We start from the raw sequence: 23,611 nt of genomic DNA on the forward strand, positions 1-23,611 counted from the left end.
AGACACCAAGGAAGCTCTGGCGGCCCTCAAGCTTGCCTTCAAGGCCACAGCGGCAGCGCACACGACCGGCGAAGCCACCCCAGGGGTAAAGGAGGTCGCGCCGGCTAATAAGAAGTAGTTGTTCACTCAAGATCGGGCCAAAACAAAGCAAGTGCCGGTCAAGGAAGATGGATCCTCGGGAGCCACCTTCACCATAGGTGCCAACCTCGGCCCGGATCAAGAGGAGGCATTGGTGAAGTTTTTGCACGCGAACAAGGAGATATTTGCCTGGGAACCCAAGTAGCTGGTAGGGGTCCCAAGGGGGGTAATCGACCATCGCTTAATGGTGTGACCCAATGTGCGCCCTGTGAAGCAGAAGGCGCGGCGACAATCCATGGAGAAGCAGTCCTTCATCATCCAGGAAACTCGCAAGCTAGAGGCGGCAGGTGTCATTCGCGAGGTCCGATACTCAGAGTGGCTGGCAAAACCCGTCGTCGTGCCAAAGAAAGGCGGGAAGGAACTTATGTGTGTCAACTTCGCCAACCTCAACAAGGCCTGTCCCCAAGACCCATTCCCACTTCCACGCGTCGACCAGATCGTCAACTCCACTGCCAAGTGCGGCCTGCTGTGTTTCCTGGATGTGTTCTCGGGCTACCACCAGATCAAGATGGCAGTGGAGGATGTGGAGAAGACCGCCTTCTTGACCCCGTGCGGGGTGTACTGCTCCACCCGCATGTCATTCAGACTGCGCAATGCAGGGGCGGCCTTCCAGCGGCTGATGCACATCGCCCTAGGTCAGCAGCTCGGGAGAAACCCTGAAGCCTACGTCGACAACATCGTGGTAAAATCTCGGGAGGTGAGAACCTTGATTCAGGACCTGGAGGAGACCTTCGCTAGCCTATGCCAGGTGGATTCGCGGCTCAACCCAGAGAAGGGCGTGTTCGGTGTCCCCTCCGGCAAGCTACTGGGTTTCCTCATGTCTCACAGGGGGATCGAGGATAACCCCGAGAAGGTCAAGGCAATAAAAGACATGAGCCCACCGCAAACTCTCAAGGAAATGTAGAAGCTTGCAGGCTGCGTGACCTTGCTGGGGCACTTCATCTCCAGGCTGGGGGAGCGTGCCCTACCGTTCTTCAAGCTGATGAAGAAGAAGGGATCGTTCGAATGGACCCCAGAGGCAGATCTGGCATTTCAAGACCTCAAGAGATACCTAACCAGCCCATCGGTGATGGTGGCACCTCGCCCCCTCGAGCCTCTGGTGCTCTATCTGGCCGCTACGCCTCACTCCACCAGCGCGGCGTTGGTGGCAGTTCGGGAGGAGCGTCGGGCCAAGAACCCGCAGCGCAATGCCGCCCCCTCGGCTGGAATGCTGCGGTCACAAGATGGCGCCGCTAAGGCCAAGACAATGCTCACAGGTGATCACGCCCCACAAGACAGCGTTCCAGGGCCGGCGGAGGCCCCGAAGGGTGACCAAGCTGCGGAGGTCACCCCACCTCCGGAGGTGTCGCAACCTCCAGTAGCTGCGGACTCCATTCACGCTCCTTCCTTCGTCGAGCACCCGGTGTACTTCATCAGCACGGTATTGCGGGACGCAAGGGCGCGGTACCCCATGCCCCATAAGCTTCTGCTCACACTCCTGGTGGCCTCACGCAAGCTGCGCCATTACTTCCAAGGCCACCCGATCAAGGTCGTCTCTGCTTACCCACTGGAGAGGGTGCTCTGGAACCCTAATGCCGCGGGAAGGGTCGCCAAGTGGAACATCGAACTTCAGGCATTTCCGCTTGAGTTCAGCACAACCAAGGTCATCAAGGGAGCCACCCTAGAAGACTTCGTAGCCGAATGGACCGACGCCCTAGAACCTGAAGTTGGCGAGAGCCTATCTCTCTCGCCAGGAAGTGAAGCACCAGATGGTTGGGTCATGTACTTCGACGGCGCCTTCGCACGCCAAGGCGCGGGGGCTGGCGCTGTTCTCATCTCACCCACCCAAGACAAGCTATACTACGCCGTGCAGCTCTACTTCCAATGGGGTGAGAAGGTCTCCAACAACATTGCAGAATACGTGGGGTTGATTGCCGGCCTCAAGGCAGCGGTGGCCTTGGGGGTGAAGCGTCTCACCATCAAGGGAGACTCCTAGCTCCTCGTCAACTTCTCTAACAAGGTTTACGAACCAAGGGACGAGCATATGGAGGTGTTCCTCGTGGAGGTGTGCAAGATGGAGAAGCAATTCCTAGGCCTAGAGCTACAGCATGTGCCACGCGGCACCAACAAGGAGGCCCACGAGATCACCAAGAAGGCGTCAAGGCATCTACCCCAAGAACATGGTGTCTTCGAAGAGCGACTCTTCAAGCCTTCGGCGACCCCTGCAGCCGCGGAGAGCCCCTGCTTGCTGTTCGACCTCAGGAGCACGTCTGCTCCTGGCGATCGAGCCTCAGGAGGGGTGCTGGACCAAGGAGTTCAAGGCATATCTGGTGCATGGGATGCTGCCGGAGAAGGAGGAGGACGCGGAGCATGTGGCCTGGCAGGCTCGGCATACTGCGTCCAGTACGGCGAGCTATACAGAAAATGACCAAATGATGTTTCCTTGCGATGCATCTCCAGGGAGCAGGGGAACGAGCTGCTGGTTGACATACATGGTGGAGACTGCGGGCATCACTCATCATCACATACCTTGGTTGGTAAGGCGTTCTATAGCGGGTTCTACTGGACCACGGCACTCAACGACGTGACCAAGCTGGTAAGGTCCTGCGAGGCCTGCCAGTTCCATGCCAAGCAAATCCACCAGCCGGCCCAGGGCCTCCAGACTATCCTGCTCTCATGGCCATTCGCGGTCTGGGGGATGGACATCCTGGGTCCATTCCCGCGAGCGCCTGGGGGCTACAGCCACCTCTACGTCGCCATCGACAAGTTCACCAAATGGGCAGAGGTGGAAGCCGTCCACACCATCCCAGCCGGGTCAGCAGTTAAGTTCATCAAGGGCCTTGTGAGCCGTTTCGGGGTCCCTAACCACATCATCACCGACAATGGCTCGTTGTTCACTAGCAATCTCTTCAAGACCTATTGTGCTAACCTTGGAACGCAGATTTGCTACGCTTCGGTGGCACACCCCAGGAGCAATGGCCAAGCTGAGCGCGCCAATGCCGAGGTCTTGAGAGGCCTCAAGACCCGGACCTTCAAGAAGAAGCTCGAAGCCTGCGACAGGGGCTGGCACGACGAGCTCTAGTCTGTGATGTGGTCCATCCGCACCACCGCCACCAATCCAACGGGCGAGACCCCGTTCTTCTTCGTCTACGAAGCAGAAGCGGTTCTCCCTCACGAGGTCAGGCATCGCTCCGTGCGGGTCCTCGCGTTTGATGAGAGATAGCAGGACGCCATGCGGGGGATGGACCTTGTGCTGGGTAGGAACGCCACCGTGAAGCCTCGCTCCGAGCGGCAAGATACCATCAGGCGTTGCGATGGTACAACAGTCGCAGCGTCCGCTCCAGGATGCTCGAGGCGGGCGATCTCGTCTTGAGGTGGGTGCTCTCCAGGGAAGGGATGCTTAAGCTCTCATCCACATGGGAGGGCCCGTTTAGGCGTCTCCAGGCCTGGCGCCACGCTTGTGGAGACACAGGACGGGATCCCCATCCAGAACGCCTGGAAAAGCCAGCACCTCCGGAAGTTCTACTATAACGCCCCGAGACCAATGTGCCAGGTGTCGTCCAGTTATTCGCTGTTGTTGCCATGTCATTGCTTGCGTGTCATGCATTGCATATCATGTCATCATGTGCATTGCATTTGCATACGTGTTCGTCTCATGCATTCGAGCATTTTCCCCGTTGTCCGTTTTGCATTCCGGCGCTCCGTTCTCCTCCGGTGGCCATTTCTACCTTTCTTTCACGTGTGGGGATTAAACATTTTCGGATTGGACCGAGACTTCCCAAGCGGCCTTGGTTTACTACCGGTAGACCGCCTGTCAAGTTTCGTATCATTTGGACTTCGTTTGATACTCCAACGGTTAACCGAGGGACCGAAAAGGCCTCGTGTGTGTTGCAGCCCAATACCCCTCCAATTTGGCCCAAAACCCACCTAACTCTGCTCCATCATCTAGAGCGTTCGATCATGATCGCGTGGCCGAAAACCACACCTCATTTGGACTCTCCTAGCTCCCTCTACCTATAAATATGTGGACATCCCCGAAATTTTCGCGGATGAACCCTAACCTTCATCCACCTCGCGCCGCCCGACAAAACCGCCCGCGCCCAGACATGTCCGGCCTCCCCTGCGCCAAATCCGCCGCCGCCACGTCAGCACGCCGCCCTTCTCTCTCCTCCCCGCCGCCGGGCCCGAGGGAGCCCAGATCGGGCCCGCCCCGGGCCAGATCGGGCCGCCGCCGCCCGGGATCTCCGCCGCCTAGCCCGGTCGCCCCGCCGCCTTCAACCGCGGGCGCCGCCCCGCCCGCGATCGGCCATTGCCGCCGGCCGCCTCGCCACCATGCAGATCGCCGCCACCGCGCGCAACCGCCGCCATCGGGCTCCGCGCCTCGTGCCCGGGCTCGCCGAGCTCCGCCGCTGGCCGAACCACCTCCGGCGGTGCCCGCCTCGCCACTGCCGTCCCTCGCCGGAGCTCACGGAGCTCGCCGGAGTAAACTCCGGCCGGATCCGATCCGGATCGGGACCAGATCCATCGGTCCCCGATCCAAACGCCCTCGCCCATCCCCGCACCGCTCCGTCCTGGATATCCCCGTCCGCCGTTGACTTTTTCCGCGGGGTAAATTTTCTCAAAGTCCCCGAAATTCCAGATCCAAGTGCTCATGTTCATGGCCTCGTAACTTTGCATCCGTAGCTCCGATCCATGCATATAACATATCAAAATGTTCATCTCAGAGAGTAGATCATTTCATTCCAGTGCATAATTTTCATTTGAGCTCATCTTGATGCCCGAAATGCTGTTAGAAGAGGGCTACTTGAGATAATTGTCAGATCTGCTACTCCGTTTAGCTTTTTGTCATTTTTGCCATGATTAATGTGTGCATGATATGCCCTGATGCTCTACATGTGTTTTGTTAAGGGTTTTGTCATCTTTCCAGAGGTGCAACCCATGTATTTTTGTGATGTGTGAGGTGACTTGGGCAAGCTTGCAAAGTGGTGCACTTGCTAATTCTGTTTTCAGGGACTTAGTAATTTCACTAAGTCCTGGAGCTGTTTATCTCACGATGCCATATGTTCATGTTGTTTTCTAGTGATCCGTGCCTCCTTTTAGGATGATCAGTAAGGATGTTTTGTTAATATTGTAGTGCTCTATCCATCCATGTCTTTGTTGGCAATTATGGAGCATCCTAGCTTGAGTCAATCGAGCTCTACTTTTGCTACTTTGTGAATCTGGGCAGATTGTCAACTTGTTTGCAATTTTGCCGGTGATGTTGTAGTTGATCCGTGCATGCTATGTTATTGTTCTTGCCATGTCTAGCTTGTATTTTGTGCCTTCTTGATGGGTGTATTCTTAGCTTGTCATGACTTGCTCTTTAGTGAGTGCATCGAGCTCGTAAACATGCCCACTTGAGTTATATTTCAGCATGTGCCAGTTTTCACCAAGTCTGAAAACTGATTATGTTTTTGCTATGTTCACATGCTTGCAATTGTATCTTCTGATCCCTTTTGGCTCAAGGTCACTAAGGGACTTTTGTTAAGCTCTTTGAGTACCTACATGCCATGCTTTACTTTGCCATGTTCAGATTGTGTAGCATGTATTTTTCATGCTCCAAAGAGTGCTATCTGATCTGAAATTCCAGACAAGTGTTAATTTCACTAAGTCTGAGATATGTTTATCATATGCATTTTTGCCATGCTTGTTTGAACCTGTTAATGGATGAATTGGCGTAGCTCAGTGCTAGACTTTTGTTAAGCATCATGAATGCATCCCTGCCATGTATTTTGTTGTCATGTTTGGGTGCTGTAGCATGTTCATATTGTTGCATTTAGATGGCTACTTGCTGCTTATCGCAGACCGGTGTCATATTTGAATCGCTTGCCATTTCCAAACCGTGACTCCGTTTCTGGCGTTCTTTATATCGTTTTCAAGCGATTTCATCTCATATTTCCAGTGGCACACTTGGATTTCCAAGTTGAGGCCAGGTTCATGCATTCCTTGTCAAATCATGCATATGCATCGCATACCGCATCCCGCATATCATATCATGTTCATGTGTTGGTTGTTTACTATGTTGTGTGCTTCTTTTCTGGTGTTTGCTTCTTCGGGTTGGTCCCGTTAACTTCGCGTTTGTGAGAAACCGTTCGACTACGTCCGTTTTTCTTCTTCATGGACTCGTTCTTCTTGTTTGCGGGATTTCAGGCAAGATGACCATACCCTTGAAATCACTTCTATCTTTGCTTGCTAGTTGCTCGCTCTTTTGCTATGCCTATGCTGCGATACCTACCACTTGCTTATCATGCCTCCCATGTTAAACCAAGCCTCTAACCCACCTTGTCCTAGCAAACCGTTGTTTGGCTATGTTACCGCTTTGCTCAGCCCCTCTTATAGCGTTGTTAGTTGCAGGTGAAGATTGAAGTTTTATTCCTTGTTGGAACATGGAGATGTTGTTCCTTGTTGGAACATGTTTACTTGTTGGGATATCACAATATCTCTTCTTTAATTAATGCATCTATATACTTGGTAAAGGGTGGAAGGCTCGGCCTTATGCCTGGTGTTTTGTTCCACTCTTGCCGCCCTAGTTTCCGTCATATCGGTGTTATGTTCCCGGATTTTTGCGTTCCTTACGCGGTTGGGCTATTATGGGAACCCCTTGACAGTTCGCCTTAAGAAAAGCTTTTCCAGCAATGCCCAACATTGGTTTTACCATTCGCCACCTAGCCTTTTTCTTTCGCTTGAGTCGGCCGACTCAAGGGTCAATCATTATTTTACCCCCCCCCCCCGGGCCAGTGCTCCTCTGAGTGTTGGTCCAACTAAGCGATGTTCGGGGCTACCAGGGGCAACTCTGGGCTGGCCTACCCGACGTCTGGCTCATCTGAGTGTGCCCTGAGAAAGAGATATGTGCAGCTCCTATCGGGATTTGTCGGCACATTCGGGCGGTGTTGCTAGTTTAGTTTTACCCTGTCGAAATGTCTTGTTGTACCGGGTTACCGAGTCTGATCGGAATGTCTCGGGTGGAGGTCTATTCCTTCGTTGACCGTGAGAGCTTGTGATGGGCTAAGTTGGGACACCCCTGCAGGGATTTGAACTTTCGAAAGTTGTGCCCGTGGTTATGGGCAGATGGGAATTTGTTAATGTCCGGTTGTAGAAAACCTAAAGTCGACCTTAATTAAAATGAATCAACCGCGTGTGTAACCGTGATGGTCTCTTTTCGGTGGGGTCTGGGAAGTGAACACGGTTGTTGGAGTAATGCTTAACGTAGGTTGTCATAGGATCACTTCTTGATCATACTTTTATCGACCGTGCTTTGCCTTCTCTTCTCGCTCTCTTTTGCGTATGTTAGCCACCATATATGCTAGTCGCTTGCTGCAGCTCCACCTCATAACTTTACCTTACCCATAAGCTTAAATAGTCTTGATCGCGAGGGTGTGAGATTGCTGAGTCCCCGTGACTCACAGATACTTCCAAAACCAGTTTGCAGGTGCCGATGTTACCGAGCAGGTGACGCAACCAAGCTCAGGAGGAGATCGATGAAGATCTTGTCCTTTGTGTTGTTTCGTTCTAGTTGATTAGTAGTGGAGCCCAGTTGGGGTCGATCGGGGATCTGTGTAGCATTTGGGGTAGTCTTCTTTTATTTTGGTTCCGTAGTCGGACCTTGTTTGTATCTGGATGATGTAATGTTTTATTCATGTATTGTGTGAAGTGGCGATTGTAAGCCAACTATGTATCTCTTTTCCCTTATGTATTACATGGGTTTGTGTGAAGATTACCTCACTTGCGACATTGCTTTCAATGCGGTTATGCCTCTAAGTCGTGCTTCGACACGTGGGAGATATAGCCACATCGAGGGCGTAACAAGTTGGTATCAAAGCCTTCCCCGACCTTAGGAGCCCCATTGCTTGATCGTTATTAGCGGCCGAGTTGAGTCTAGAAAAATGTTTTGACTCATTTAGGAATTATATATATCGGAGAGTTAGTAATTCTTTTTACTCCTCAGTCCCTTCGTCGCTCTGGTAAGGCTTCCTGACGTAGAGTTTTGACTCTTCTCTTCTCAAATTTCACTAAAAAAATTTAGGATCACGCGGGTATCTTGGAATCGTTCCGATGGTTTTATGACGAGAACATTGTCTTGGTGCCTCCTGTCAAGGGTTTGAGGAAGTGTCCCGGGGAGTTGAGCTCCGAGGTGTTGTCGTTATAATTTTATCGTTGCAGTTCTAGAATACCTGAGTTTAGTACGCCGACATCGAAAATCTCTTTTATGCAGTTTGTTGGTGAGATAACCTCGACGCCACCCAGTACTGGGGCGAGAGTTCGGGAGTATTGCCATAACTCGTATAATGGATGCTTTTCGAAGGTTGAGGTAGAAGATTTCCAAAGTTTTTCTCGGTTATGTGTTGAAGGATGGATATAGCTGGATGTAGGATTTGCTAGATTTGGGTGAGATATTATGCTTCCCCTGTATCTCCAACACCTGATTGCATAACCGGAAAGGTTCGGGAATTTCATAGGTGGGAATTCAAGTAGCTCTTAGGATATCTTTCCGACAGATGTATGATATGAAATTGGGGTTCGACGTCTAGTGGTCCGCCTATTCACGGTTGGTTTTACAGTGGTCTCATTGTGTCCTAAAGAGTCCTTGGCTATGCCGACTCGGGGACGCTTCGTATGTCATGTGCACTGCCTTGTACATGACGGTGCTGTACGATCGAGCCCGTGTAGGCCCCACCACAAAAACTTCGGACGAATTCTCTATCATATGTTTGTTCTGGCTTATTCTGCAAGCCAATCTTGTTTTGAGTTATGGTATTCGAGTTGCTTCGAAGTCAAATGTTGATTCCATACCTTTTTCCAAGTGGTGTTCTCATATTCTTATGTGAATACTAATCCTTCTCGATCATCGAGTTTGTCATTTCAATTTCTTTTAACCGGTGTGTTTTCTCTTCAAGTGGATCCGATCATTTCAACATCAGTAAGATCAATGATCAGTTCTTCTCAACGGTGTTCGTTTCATCCATCCCAAGTTGCCTTTGTTTTTCCCGCCCTCCCTCCCTTGTTTTTTCTTCAACGACTCAGATTTCTTAATCAAGTATCCATTTTATTGATGAGAAATCTCTCCATTCTTTTCTATCAATATTCATATCCAGTGATTCTCATGAAGATGCCAACGGAGCTTCAAGTTCATCACTCTTCACTTGTTTTTCTTCTCCGGTGGTTTCAAGTCAAGCTTTGTGGATCATATCCTTTTTCCTCATTTCAAATACCTTTTATTACTAGTGCACCTCTTTATCATTCACCTGTCTCTATTCAATTATTCCGGTGTGCTCAAGATATCTCGAAGATTCATGTTTTCCACTCTACATTTGTTCAAGATCTTTCGAGGTTGTTATCTCATTCAAGTCATTTAATTCAACCGGTGCAATCTATCTTTTAAATCCCTCAACGGTGTTTCTTTTGAGTGGGCCCTAACCCACAGGTCTTTTCCCAGGATCTTACCTGACTCTTCTTATTTTTCCCGGAGCTAGCCTAAATTCTTGTTAAAGTTTGACATAAGAATGAATTGTCATCAGTCAAATGCCATCTCCTAGATCTTTCACAATTCTTTTCATCGTTGGTTCAACCTCTTCGTTTTGATTCTTCCGGAGTACCTAAACGATTCTTGGTGCTGTTTCTCGTTGTCATTCTCATCTTTTGAAGACCGAAGAAGAGTTTCTCTTTAATCTTGCTCCAAACTCCTCAAGATTCGTGGTTAAAGCTTGCTGCCATCCTCTTATAATTATTTTCGATGGTGAGAATCCTTTTCATCCATCAGGAGATATTCAAGAGTCTTCTCAACTTGATTATCCGGAGCCCATCAATTAAGGTGTATTCATTCTAAGTTGTCAGTTATCATTCCCCAATCTTACCGGTGCTTCATTCAAGTATTCTTTTATCAGATCATGATCTCTTCGTTTCACTTGTATCTAAATTCTCTCAAGCATCTTCGTGTATTTGCTAATTCTTCCCGGTGTTTCTTTATCTTTACTTCGTTCATTTTTAATTCTTACGGTGGTTTGATCAAGATTCTTCTTCCTTCATTATCATATCCATTTTTTCGTTCTTTCAAATCCTACCGGTGGATCATTGAAGGCCTCTTCAAGTTTGCAATATCTATCTTAATCCTCTCTACAAGAATAAGTAATATGCCAAATCCGCTGCTTGTCATGAATTTAAATTGGTGAAGGATAAGCATAATGTAATTCTTATTCTTGTTTCATCAAGTAAAATCAATTTCTGCCTTCCGGAGTGGTTCATCATATCACATTCTCGACTAGAGATGTGTTATCTTTCCTTCCGGAACCCCAAGTTCCACTTTATCTCGTCGCAAAGCTTCATCCAATCATTACAAGGTTTCACCTTGTGTTTTCAACTTCCCTTTCTTTTCGTCATCCTTTTGTTTACCGGAGTTCTTCATCTAGGTGCTACATGATGGTTCATCAAAGAAATAATTCCTTATCCAAGTGTTCTTTGAGATTCTTTTCAAAGGAGCTCAAGCTTTCTTCATCTTGCAATCCGGAGTGCAATTCTTTCTTCTGTATCAATAGAGGTGGTATTATCTCATTCTTGATAATTTGAGTTCGTGTTTCATCATTCACATCTTGTCAAGAATAAGATATTTTAAATCCATCAATCTCTTCATTGGAATTATCTTGAGTTATATTTCACCTAAAGCCTTCCCTAAGGATTATTGCTATTTATGGTGCTTGTAAATGATCCAAGTACTTCATTCATCCCGCCGGTGATATAAGTTTCTCGTCTCCTCGTTCATATCAATCCAATTCTTCTTCCCGTGAGTGGCAGGTTGTCACCTCATAATTTGAGATGTATTCCATAAGACCATAACAAGCTTATTCTTTTCGTTCTTGGTTTTCAACAACTCCATTCTAGAATTTGTTGTAACCGTGCTCTCTCAAGATATTGTTTTCCCTTCGTTCTGGAGGCAGTGTTTTGTAAAGTCATCAAGTATCTTCTCATCTCATCAAGTTATTATTTAACTCTTTTTCTTTTCAATCGGAGTGCTTTCAACCTTGTTCTGCCTTGTTCCTCTTTTCTAACCAAGTGTTTTCAACTTCGTTCTTCTCCGTTGTATTCTTTTCTCGAATGGTTTAACATTTTTTTAAGGTTCATTGGTTTCACTCATTGGTCAAAGAAGCAACTTAGTTTTACCTCTCCTCTCTTCCTTCCGTTGTTTCCCCGGTGCCATTCTAGATCTCGGGACGAGATCCTCTCGTAGTGGTGGAGTGTTGTAACGCCCCGAGACCGATGTGCCAGGTGTCGTCCAGTTATTCGCTGTTGTTGCCATGTCATTGCTTGCGTGTCATGCATTGCATATCATGTCATCATGTGCATTGCATTTGCATACGTGTTCGTCTCATGCATTCGAGCATTTTCCATGTTGTCCGTTTTGCATTCCGGCGCTCCGTTCTCCTCCGGTGGCCATTTCTACCTTTCTTTCATGTGTGGGGATTAAACATTTTCGGATTGGACCGAGACTTGCCAAGCGGCCTTGGTTTACTACCGGTAGACCGCCTGTCAAGTTTCGTATCATTTGGACTTCATTTGATACTCCAACGGTTAACCGAGGGACCGAAAAGGCCTCGTGTGTGTTGCAGCCCAACACCCCTCCAATTTGGCCCAAAACCCACCTAACTTTGCTCCATCATCTAGAGCGTTCGATCACGATCGCGTGGCCGAAAACCGCACCTCATTTGGACTCTCCTAGCTCCCTCTACCTATAAATATGTGGACATCCCCGAAATTTTCGTGGATGAACCCTAACCTTCGTCCACCTCGCGCCGCCGGACAAAACCGCCCGCGCCCGGACATGTCCAGCCTCCCCTGCGCCGAATCCGCTGCCGCCACGTCAGCGCCGCCCTTCTCTCTCCTCCCCGCCGCCGGGCCCGAGGTTGCCCAGATCAGGCCCGCCCCGGGCCAGATCAGGCCACCGCCGCCCGGGATCTCCGCCGCCCAGCCCGGTCGCCCCGCCGCCTTCAACCGCGGGCGCCGCCCCGCCCGCGACCGGCCATCGCCGCCGGCCGCCTCGCCGCCATGCAGCTCACCGCCACTGCGCGCAACCACCGCCATCGGGCTCCGCGCCTCGCGCCCGGGCTCGCCGAGCTCCGCCGCTGGCCGAACCACCTCCGGCGGCGCCAGCCTCGCCACTGCCGTCCCTCGCCGGAGCTCACGGAGCTCGCCGGAGTAAACTCCGGCCGGATCCGATCCGGATCGAGACCAGATCCACCGGTCCCCGATCCAAATGCCCTCGCCCGTCCCCGCACAGCTCCATCCTGGATATCCCCGTCTGCCGTTGACTTTTTCCGCGGGGTAAATTTTCACTAAGTCCCCGAAATTCCAGATCCAGGTGCTCATGTTCATGGCCTCGTAACTTTGCATCCGTAGCTCCGATTCATGCATATAGCATATCAAAATATTCATCTCAGAGAGTACATTATTTCATTACATTGCATCATTTTCATTTGAGCTCATCTTGATGCCCGAAATGCTGTTAGAAGAGGGCTACTTGAGATAATTGTCAGATCTGCTACTCCGTTTAGCTTTTTGTCATTTTTGCCATGATTAATGTGTGCATGATATGCCCTGGTGCTCTACATGTGTTTTGTTAAGGGTTTTGTCATCTTTCAAGAGGTGCAACTCATGTATTTTTGTGATGTGTGAGGTAACTTGTGCAAGCTTGCAAAGTGGTGCACTTGCTCATTCTGTTTTCAGGGACTTAGTAATTTCACTAAGTCCTGGAGCTGTTTATCTCATGATGCCATATGTTCATGTTGTTCCCTAGTGCTCCGTGCCTCTTTTGAGGATGATCAGTAAGGATGTTTTGTTAATATTGTAGTGCTCTATCCATCCATGTCTTTGTTGGCAATTATGGAGCAACATAGCTTGAGTCAATCGAGCTCTACTCTTGCTACTTTGTGAATCTGGGCAGATTGTCAACTTGTTTGCAATTTTGCCGGTGATGTTGTAGTTGATCCGTGCATGCTATGCTATTGTTCTTGCCATGTATAGCTTGCATTTTGTGCCTTCTTGATGGGTTTATTATTATCTTGTCATGACTTTCTCTGTAGTGAGTGCATCGAGCTCGTAAACATGCCTACTTGAGTTATATTTCAGCATGTGCCAGTTTTCACTAAGTCTGAAAACTGATTATGTTTTTGCTATGTTCACATGCTTGCAATTGTATTTTCTGATCCCTTTTGGCTCAAGGTCGCTAAGGGACTTTTGTTAAGCTCTTTGAGTAGCTCCATGCCATGCTTTACGTTGCCATGTTCAGATTCTGTAGCATGTATTTTTCATACTCCAAAGAGTGTATCTGATCTGAGATTCCGGACAAGTGTTAATTTCACTAAGTCTGAGATCTGTTTATCATATGCATTTTTGCCATGCTTGTTTGAACCTGTTAATGGATGAATTGGCCATAGCTCAGTGCTAGACTTTTGTTAAGCATCATGAATGCATTCCTGCCATGTATTTTGTTGTCATGTTTGGGTGCTGTAGCATGTTCATATCGTTGCATTTAGATGGCTACTTGCTGCTTATCGCAGACCAGTGTCATATTTGAATCGCTTGCCATTTCCAAACCGTGACTCCGTTTCTGGCGTTCTTTATATCGTTTTCAAGTGATTTCATCTCATCTTTCCAGTGGCACACTTGTATTTCCAAGTTGAGGCCAGGTTCATGCATTCCTTTTCAAATCATGCATATGCATCGCATACCGCATCCCGCATATCATATCATGTTCACGTGTTGGTTGTTTACTATGTTGTGTGCTTCTTTTCCGGTGTTTGCTTCTTCGGGTTGGTTCCATTAACGTCGCGTTTGTGAGAAACCGTTCGACTACGTCTGTTTATCTTCTTCATGGACTCGCTCTTCTTCCTCGCTGGATTTCAGGCAAGATGACCATACCCTTGAAATCACTTCTATCTTTGCTTGCTAGTTGCTCGCTCTTTTGCTATGCCTATGCTGCGATACCTACCACTTGCTTATCATGCCTCCCATGTTGTTAAACCAAGCCTCTAACCCACCTTGTCCTAGCAAACCGTTGTTTGGCTATGTTACCGCTTTGCTCAGCCCCTCTTATAGCGTTGTTAGTTGCAGGTGAAGATGTTGTTCCTTGTTGGAACATGTTTACTTGTTGGGATATCACAATATCTCTTATTTAATTAATGCATCTATATACTTGGTAAAGGGTGGAAGGCTCGGCCTTATGCCTGGTGTTTTGTTCCACTCTTGCCGCCCTAGTTTCCGTCATATCAGTGTTATATTCCCGGATTTTTGCGTTCCTTACGCGGTTGGGCTATTATGGGAACCCCTTGATAGTTCGCCTTAAGTAAAGCTTTTCCAGCAATGCCCAACATTGGTTTTACCATTCGCCACTTAGCCTTTTTCTTTCCCTTGAGTCGGCCGGCTCAAGGGTCATCATTATTTTACCCCCCCCCCCCGGGCCAGTGCTCCTCTGAGTGTTGGTCCAACTGAGCGATGTCCGGGGCTACCAGGGGCAACTCTGGGCTGGCCTACCCGACGTCTGGCTCATCTGAGTGTGCCCTGAGAAAGAGATATGTGCAGCTCCTATTGGGATTTGTCGGCACATTCGGGCGGTGTTGCTGCTTTAGTTTTACCCTGTCGAAATGTCTTGTTGTACCGGGTTACCGAGTCTGATCGGAATGTCTCGGGTGGAGGTCTATTCCTTCGTTGACCGTGAGAGCTTGTGATGGGCTAAGTTGGGACACCCCTGCAGGGATTTGAACTTTTGAAAGCCGTTCCCGCGGTTATGGGCAGATGGGAATTTGTTAACGTCCGGTTGTAGAAAACCTAAAGTCGACCTTAATTAAAATGAATCAACCGCGTGTGTAACCGTGATGGTCTCTTTCCGGCGGGGTCCGGGAAGTGAACACGATTGTTGGAGTTATGCTTGACGTAGGTTGTCATAGGATCACTTCTCGATCATACTTTTATCGACCGAGCTTTGCCTTCTCTTCTCGCTCTCTTTTGCGTATGTTAGCCACCATATATGCTAGTCGCTTGCTGCAGCTCCACCTCATAACTTTACCTTACCCATAAGCTTAAATAGTCTTGATCGCGAGGGTGTGAGATTGCTGAGTCCCCGTGACTCACAGATACTTCCAAACCAGTTTGCAGGTGCCGATGTTACCGAGCAGGTGATGCAACCAAGCTCAGGAGGAGCTCAATGAAGATCTTGTCCTTTGTGTTGTTTTGTTCTAGTTGATCAGTAGTGGAGCCCAGTTGGGGTCGATCGGGGATCTGAGTAGCATTTGGGGTAGTCTTCTTTTATTTTGGTTCCGTAGTCGGACCTTGTTTGTATCTGGATGATGTAATGTTTTATTCATGTATTGTGTGAAGTGGCGATTGTAAGCCAACTATGTATCTCTTTTCCCTTATGTATTACATGGGTTTGTGTGAAGATTACCTCACTTGCGACATTGCTTTCAATGCGGTTATGCCTCTAAGTCGTGCTTCGACACGTGGGAGATATAGCCGTATCGAGGGCGTAACATCTACCCATGAAGCAAGGCCTAGTGCCTGTGAAGGTCTCCGCTCGTGACACTCTCACGTAATAATGAGTGGGGATGTACACGTCCCGGAGTCTCCGGAGTGCCACCCTCGGGCCTCGGGGGCTCCCTCCCATGTCCTAGTGGCAGCACTTAGCTCCACGCTGGTGAGAAGACTAGACTAGGTGCCAGACACGGCTGTTCATTTGCTTTCTGTAGTTGGCTTGCCCCTTTTCCTTTAATGAAATTTGGAGTTATGGCATTTCTCGATGGTTTGGTTGAACCCCCTCTTCTTTCCGATTCTTCCCTCGATTCTTTGTTTTTCGCCAGGGAGGGTGGCAGTTGCCCGACGCTCTCCCTTGCACGCCCCGCGAGGGGGGCTGGAGAGGTAGTATGCGCGTGTGCACTCCCCTAGTCTCCACGAGGCGTTCTCATCTGAGCTTGTGATCGGTGCATCCCCTTTTAGTCTGTGCCCCATGGGTACCGCAACGCGGTGCGTTTGGCCATAACTAGCCCATACCTGAGGCCTCGCGTAAGAAGGATTAAGGATTTCTTAAAAAAAATTGCAGCTTCGCGTTGTGACCCGAATTAGTAGCAGGGAAGCCCCGCCACGTACCCAGAGACACGCGCCCTCATGAGGTCAAAGCTACCCCGGATGCATCGAGCTAAGTTACCTCTCTACACCTGTATAAGACATAGATCTCACAACACAACCCGGAAGCAATAAACACAACACAAAAGCAACGTAAACACCATGGTTCATTACATGCCCCCACAGGGCTCCATACTCGTTTCTCACTATGCAGGAGGAAAGGGAACGAGAGGACAAGAAAAAGTGGCTCCTGCGACGCGGCTACTCATGAGGATTGGCCCCCGAATTCAGACGGAGCCCTCCTCGCGCTTCACCGGGGCGCGATGACGAGACGACCTGCCACCATCCTAGAAGCGTGCCTGGCGGCGTGGCGGCTGGTCGTAGCCGCCGCTGCTGGAGCTCTCATCGGAGGAGGAGCTGTTGTAGCTGGGCGAACCAGGCTGCCACCGAGGGCGAGTTCACCCTCATGCTCGTCACAGCCATCACCAAGACTGAGCGCCTCGCCATCATCATCGTCCTCAGGGCAGCATCTGGCATGGCGGTCGTCTTCCCTGAACACCCTCACGAAGAGGGTTGCTGCCCCGTCAAACTTGAAGTGGAGGGTGCACCGCCCGCCCCGGCCACGCGCGCGGGTGAACGTCTACCAGCCGCGGGCCAGGGCTACGTCGCCCGCAGCAGAGATCTCCACCGCAACCCACGAAGCCTTGCTGCAGCAGCCATCAGCCTGCAACCAGAGGCCGCCGGGACCTGGGGCCGGCAGTTCGCCAGCAAAGGAGCGCGGAAGTTGAAGCCAAGTGCCGGTCGGGTTCTCCGACCACACGACAAACTCCGGCAGCACCTCCGCCATGTGGAAGCGCGGCCGGGGAGGCTAGGCGACCATGGCGCGCCTTCCCTCATCGATGGGGCTGCCCCGGCCTAAGAGGATCCCGCCGCGCGAAGAAGCGCCATCGCGGCTGCCAAGGACGGCGCCGGACCCCGAGGGAGTTTGCCCACGCCCACGAGGGACCGCAGCGGGGGTTGCGGCATGCTTTCGCGAGCAACCGCGCCCCCTCTTAGGCGGTGGCGAGCCGGGCCCCTCCTGGCAAGCTTCCCCTTCTCGGCGGCCGAGAACCTCTTCACTGGAGCCATGGGTGTCGCAGCAAGGAAGAAGAAGCAGCGGGCGGAATGGAGGAAGAGAAAAGCAATGGGGGCCCTGCTCCTCCCCTCATTTATAGCCAAGGGAGGCAAACAGCCTCCACAATCTAAGGTAATGATGACCTTTTTCTGCATGCAACAGGGACTCGTCAAGTCGGGCAGTTGCCGAGGCTGCATGGGGAAGCAGAGATGCCCACGCCCGGTCAATCGCCATGCGTCAATCAAGGTCGCATGCTATTGGGGCCTGCGGCGCTCCGCACTTGACCCTTGGCTTCACCGCAAAGCCAAGTACGAGCGCGCCTTGGGCCCGGGGGCTACTATCGGCGTCATGGGAACGGGGGTACCCAGACTTGCCTGGCTGCGGCCCAGGGCGTGGCTCCTCCAGCGGCCTGGTACGACCCATCTTCATCAGCAAACACTCAAGACCCTCGCGAGGGGCCAAGCCTCGCGAGGCGGACGACACAAGACCTCCTTAGGGGTAGCCTCACTAGGTTGGCTCGTGAGGAGGGGAGAGATCAAGGCAAGGGGCACCTTGTGAGGTTTCGGTGATGTGAGACATGACGACCAAGGCCAGGCGGGCTCCAGGCGGGTGCCAGCGGGCGCAGAGTATCGGTTTCCTCTTTGGTTCTAAAGGGGAAAGCGCAGATGAGGAGTCCCGAGGCATCAGGCAAAGGTTTCCATGTCGGTGCAACGAGTCCAAGACCAGCAGGACGGCAGAACGGAGGTCATCGTGGAACCCACGACGGCATCACCACTAGAGCCTTTGGCAGGCAAAGACCACCTGTTGTCAGGATAGCTTGTACTAGTTGTCCCCCTTCCAATTGGCCGTTGTGGGATCCCTTCCCGCCTAATATTTGGGAAGAGGACCCGGGCCTCTATATATAGGACTAGCCACCACCGTAGGAAGCATCTCATCTGATCTAGGAGGAACCAGACCATACACACACAAGCTCATCGAGCTCAAGAACACCTCTCCTCGGGAGGCTGTTCTTCCCTTGTACTCGTTCATCCTCAGCCTGCAAGGCAATCCACCACACCACACTGGAGTAGGGTATTACACCACATCAGTGGCCCGAACTAGTATAAACTCGTGTGTCCCTTGTTCCGTGGGTTCGGCGAGCTAGGCTTTGAGATCATGGTGAGAGTGTGAGCTAGGGGGAGAGAGATCTTCGTGCGCACCCCAGAGTTCGAACCTCAAGGGTTTTGCCGGAACCCGTAATCTGACAAAATCGTCATCGAACATTAAGCGTGCGGACCCTGTGGGTTCGAGAACTATGTAGACATGACCAAGACACCTCTCCGGTCAATAACCAATAGCTATAGTTGGATGCTCATATTGGCTCCTACATATTCTACAAAGATCTTTATCAGTCGAACCATTATGACAACATATAAAATTCCCTTTGTCGATCGGTATGTTACTTGCCCGAGATTCGATCGTCGGTATCTTCATACCTAGTTCAATCTCGTTACCGGCAAGTCTCTTTAATCGTTCTGTAATACATCATCCTGTAACTAACTCATTAGTCACTTTGTTTGCAAGGCTTCTTATGATGTGCATTACCGAGAGGGCCCAGAGATACCTCTCCGATACGCGGAGTGACAAATCCTAATCTCGATCTATGCCAACCCAACAAACACCTTTGAAGATACCTATAGAGCATCTTTATAATCACCTAGTTATGTTGTGACGTTTGATAGCACACAAGGTATTTCTCCAGTATTCGGGAGTTGAATAATCTCATAGTCGAAGGAATATGTATTTGACATGAAGGAAGCAATAGCAATAAAACTGAACGATCAATATGCTAAGCTAACGGATAGGTCTTGTCCATTAATACGTCTCCAACGTATCTATAATTTTTTATTGTTCCATGTTGTTACATTATCAATGTTAGATGCTTTATAATCATTTTATAGTCATTTTATATCATTTTTTGGTACTAACCTATTAACATAGTGCCAAGTGCTAGTTCTTGTTTTTTCGTTTTTTTTACATCATAGAAAAACAATAACAGACGGAGTCCAAATGCCCCGAAACTTTACAGAGAATTTTTATGGGCCAGAAGGAACACAATGGGCCCTGGCTGCGCCTGGGGGTGCCCCGAGGGAGGCGCAACCCACCAGGGGGCGCTAGGAGGCCTAGGCGCGCCCTGGTGGGTTGTGCCCACCTCGGGTGCCCCCTAGACCGCCTCTTTGCTCTATAAATAGACCAAAAATCCCAGAACCCTAGGGGAGTCAACGAAATATACATCCAGCTGCCGCGAACTCCAGAACCACCAGATCCAATCTAGACACCATCTCGGATGGGGTTCACCACCTCCATTGATGCCTCTCCGATGATGCGTGAGTAGTTCTTTGTAGACCTTCGGGTCCGTAGTTAGTAGCTGGAGGGCTTCATCTCTCTCTCTCTTGATTCTCAATACAATGGTCTCTTGGAGATCCATATGATGTAACTCTTTTGCGGTGTGTTTGTAGGGATCCGATGAACTTTGAGTTTATGATCAGATCTATCTTTTTTATATCCATGAAAGTTATTTGAGTTTCTTTGATCTCTTATATGCATGATTTCTTATAGCCTCATATTTATTCTTTGATATTTGGGTTTTGTTTGGCCAACTTGAACTATTTATCTTGGAATGGGAAGAGGTGCTTTGTAGTGGGTTCGATCTTGCGGTGCTTGATCCCAGCGACAGAAAGGGAAATGACACGTATGTATCGTTGCTACTTAGGATAAAATGGTGGGGTCTATCTCTACATAGATAGATCTTGTCTACATCATGTCATCATTCTTATTGCATTACTCCGTTTCTCCATGAACTTAATACACTAGATGCATGCTGCATAGCGGTCGATGTGTGGAGTAATAGTAGTAGATCCAGGCAGGAGTCGGTCTACTAATCATGGATGTGATGCCGATATAATGATCATTGCCTGGATATCGTCCTAATTATTTGTGGTTCTATCAATTTCCCAACAGTAACTTGTTTACCCACTGTTTGCTATTTTTCTCGAGAGAAGCCACTAGTGAAACCTACCGCCCCCGGGTCCTCTTTCTCATATATTTGCCTTTGTGATATATTTTTATTTTCATTTATTTTTAGATCTACTAAACCAAAAACCCAAAAATACTTTGTTGCACTTTATTTTATTTGCGATCTATTTATTCAATCTATTACAACTTTCTCCCGTCACGCACCAATTTCTGGCACCGTTACCCGGAAGGGATTGACAACCCCTTTAACATGTTGGATTGCGAGGATTTGATATTTGTGTGCAGGGGCTGTTTACGTTGTGTTGCTTGGTTCTCCTACTGGTTCGATAACCTTGGTTTCATATCTAAGGGAAATACCTACCGCCGCGGTGCTGCATCATCCCTTCCTCTTTGGGGAAATACCGACGTAGCTTCAAGCGACATCAAAAGGAATTTCTGGCGCCTTTGCTGGGGAGGATCTTCAACATATACCAGGTTCCTAATCACAAATCTCATCTCCTCGCAATTAACATTATTTTCCATTTTCCTCTCATTTTCCTCTCCCCCACTTCACAAAAATTTGCCGTTTTATTCGCCTCTCTTTTCCATTCACCGGTCTCTTGCTTTCTAGTCTCGATGGCTAGCGTCCCTACTCCTCCTTTGTCACCAGATTTTGAGGTTCTTTACTTCGAGCAAAGACAAGGAGAAAATTTGAAAGATGCCTAGTATAGGCTTATGGAATCGTATTGTATTTCCGACTTAAATGGGGACGCTAAAGTTTTGCTTTGAAACTTTACATAGGATTGGCTTTGCATCATAAACAACTTCTCGATTTTGCCGCTAAAGGAAACTTCATTGAACTTGATGCCAATGCTGCCTATTAAATCTTAGAGGGAATTTTGGGAATTCCACCTCAAAAGAAGGGGTTTCCTTTTACCCCCGAGGGGGCTCAAATGTTGGACAAACTTGGTGATTTGCATAAGCATGTGTTTGAAATACAAAAATATAATGAACCCCTCAAACATCTCAATGGTAGTATCAATCGCATGAATGCCCTGATTACTCTGTGCAACAAGCGATTGGATATTTTGGATCTTAAGTTGGTTTCTTTTCCGAAGAATTTAGGGAAGTGTAAAGATCCTCCCGGGTTTGATAAAACCCTTACAAAAGTCGCCAAAACTTCAGAAGACAAAACTTAGATCCTAGCTTTATGCCTAGCTAAGGGCGTAAAGCTATAGCGCTTGTTGGGAGGCAACCCAATGAATAAATTTTCTTTTTTTCTTTATGTTCTTGAGTGTTAGCACAATTATGCTACTGTTATGATTGTGTTTTTTATGTTTTAATTAGTTTTTGTGCCAAGTAAATCCTTTAGGATCATCTTGGGTGATAGTTGTTTGATCTTGCTGAAAAAACAGAAACTTTTACACTCACGAAATTAATTTACATTTTTTACCAGAGAGCGATAAAATACTCATTCCACTTGCAGTAGATCTATATACAAATTTATCAGGATGTCCTAATTTTTCAGAATTTTTGGAGTTACATAAGTATTCGAAATAGTCAGATTGCTATAGACTATTCTGTTTTGACAGATTCTATTTTTTTTGTTGTGTGCTTATTTTGATGGCTCTATGGTTTTCTTTGATGAGTTTTTGCCATAGAAAAGTTGGAATACATTAGATATCATGCAAAAAAAATATGAATTGTTTTGATACATCACTTATAGTAGTGATTTATTATTCTTATACTAACGGATCTCACGGAAGTTTTGTTGAGTTTCGTGTGATTTAAGTTTTCAAGTTTTGGGTTATCTTACGATGGATGAAGGAAGGATGGGAGAGCCTAAGCTTGGGTATGCCCCGGCATCCCAAGCTATTATCCAAAAATGATCAACCAACTAAGCTTGGGGATGCCCCCGAGTGGCATCCCCGCTTTATTCCAACAACCATCGGTATTTTAGTTGAATCTATATTTTTATTTGTCACATGATATGTGTTTTGCTTGGAGTGTCTTGTATGATATGAGTCTTTGCTTGTTTTATTTTGTGTTTTAAGTCATCAATCCTTGCTGGACACACCTATTTGAGAGAGCCAAAATTATTTCATGACTTGTTAGAATTGCTCTCTATGCTTCACTTAAACTTTTATGAGCAATGGGCTTGCTCTAGTGATTCACTATATCTTTTTGAGCACGGTGTGCTTTAGTATTTTTGAAGAAATGCTCTCTTGATTCACTTAGATTTATTTGAGAGTTAGTAAATTTTCAAGAAATTCTCTCTTGCTTCACTTCAATTAATTTGAGAGAAAGATAAATTTATTATGCTCATGATCTTCACTTATATTTGTTTGAGCTTGTCAAAAGCAACACATGAAAATTATTCCCAAAGTGTTAGATATCCAAGAAGGATATAATAAAAACTTTCATGAAGATCATTGGACAAAATAAACTTGATTCTTAGTAATAGTTTTGAGATATGATGATGTGATATGTGAGTTATGTTGGTGAGTAATTATGCTTTAGTAAAAATGTTGGTGTTAAGATTTGTTATTCCCTATGCAAGTACGAAAGTCAATAGTCATGCAATGAAATTATATCCTACTTGTGGTGCATTATTCGGTGTTATTTATGCTTAATGCTTGCTTATGAGATTATCTGTTTCTTAGTTGGTCGCTTCCCAATTTTTTGCTAGCCTTCGTTTTGCACTAAGTATGATCACTACTTGTGCATCCAAAACCTTTAACCCAGTTTTGCCACATGGGTCCACTATATCTACCTATATGCGGTATTATTTTGCCATTCTAAGCAAATTTGCATGTGCCATCTCTAATTTTCAAAATAAACTTCTCTTTTGTGTGTTTGTTTTGCTCGCGGAGCGGTGAGGGTGGCTAATATTTTCCATGCTAGATGTGTTATTCTCAAGATGAGTGTTTATTCACTTGTCATTGCATGAGAGTAAGGCAAAGGTATTAGGGATGCCCAGTCCCGAAATGCAAAAAAATTGAATTTACTTTATGTTGTCAAATAATAAATTCCTTGGAAAGTGTTGGTATGGAGGGCAACCGTGGATACGGCTAGCCATAGAAAGTGAAAGTATGGTGGAAAAAGGAATAAACTTTATTTTCTGTTTGGGAACCGCCTATGATATATCTATGCATGGAAAGTATTGGGAACTCTAAGTCGTTTTCGTTGGTGGGATGGAAACACCTCCCAAAATGTTTTTATCTCTAAGTCTTTCGCTTTGAGCTC

At 48.0% G+C, this 23,611-nt stretch overlaps 2 protein-coding genes across 2 annotated transcripts; both read left to right on the forward strand.

Annotated features, from left to right (window-relative positions):
- The first annotated feature begins 373 nt into the window (after nt 1-373).
- On the forward strand, nt 374-2,113 carry LOC147971288 (uncharacterized). The gene is made up of 2 exons (XM_087523904.1): nt 374-714; nt 1,087-2,113. Exons 1-2 carry the CDS (start codon nt 374-376, stop codon nt 2,111-2,113), a joined length of 1,368 nt encoding a protein of 455 aa, XP_087380030.1.
- Nucleotides 2,114-2,161: 48 nt separating this feature from the next.
- LOC147971289 (uncharacterized) lies at nt 2,162-5,698 on the forward strand. The gene is made up of 3 exons (XM_087523905.1): nt 2,162-2,520; nt 2,578-2,959; nt 5,690-5,698. The coding sequence occupies exons 1-3, from the start codon at nt 2,162-2,164 to the stop codon at nt 5,696-5,698; spliced, it is 750 nt and encodes a 249-aa protein (XP_087380031.1).
- Nucleotides 5,699-23,611: the final 17,913 nt, after the last annotated feature.

This window comes from Triticum urartu, chromosome 5A (genome assembly GCF_056163025.1).
Source record: "Triticum urartu cultivar PI428250 chromosome 5A, HENAU_Tu73, whole genome shotgun sequence".
Taxonomy (NCBI): domain Eukaryota; kingdom Viridiplantae; phylum Streptophyta; class Magnoliopsida; order Poales; family Poaceae; genus Triticum; species Triticum urartu.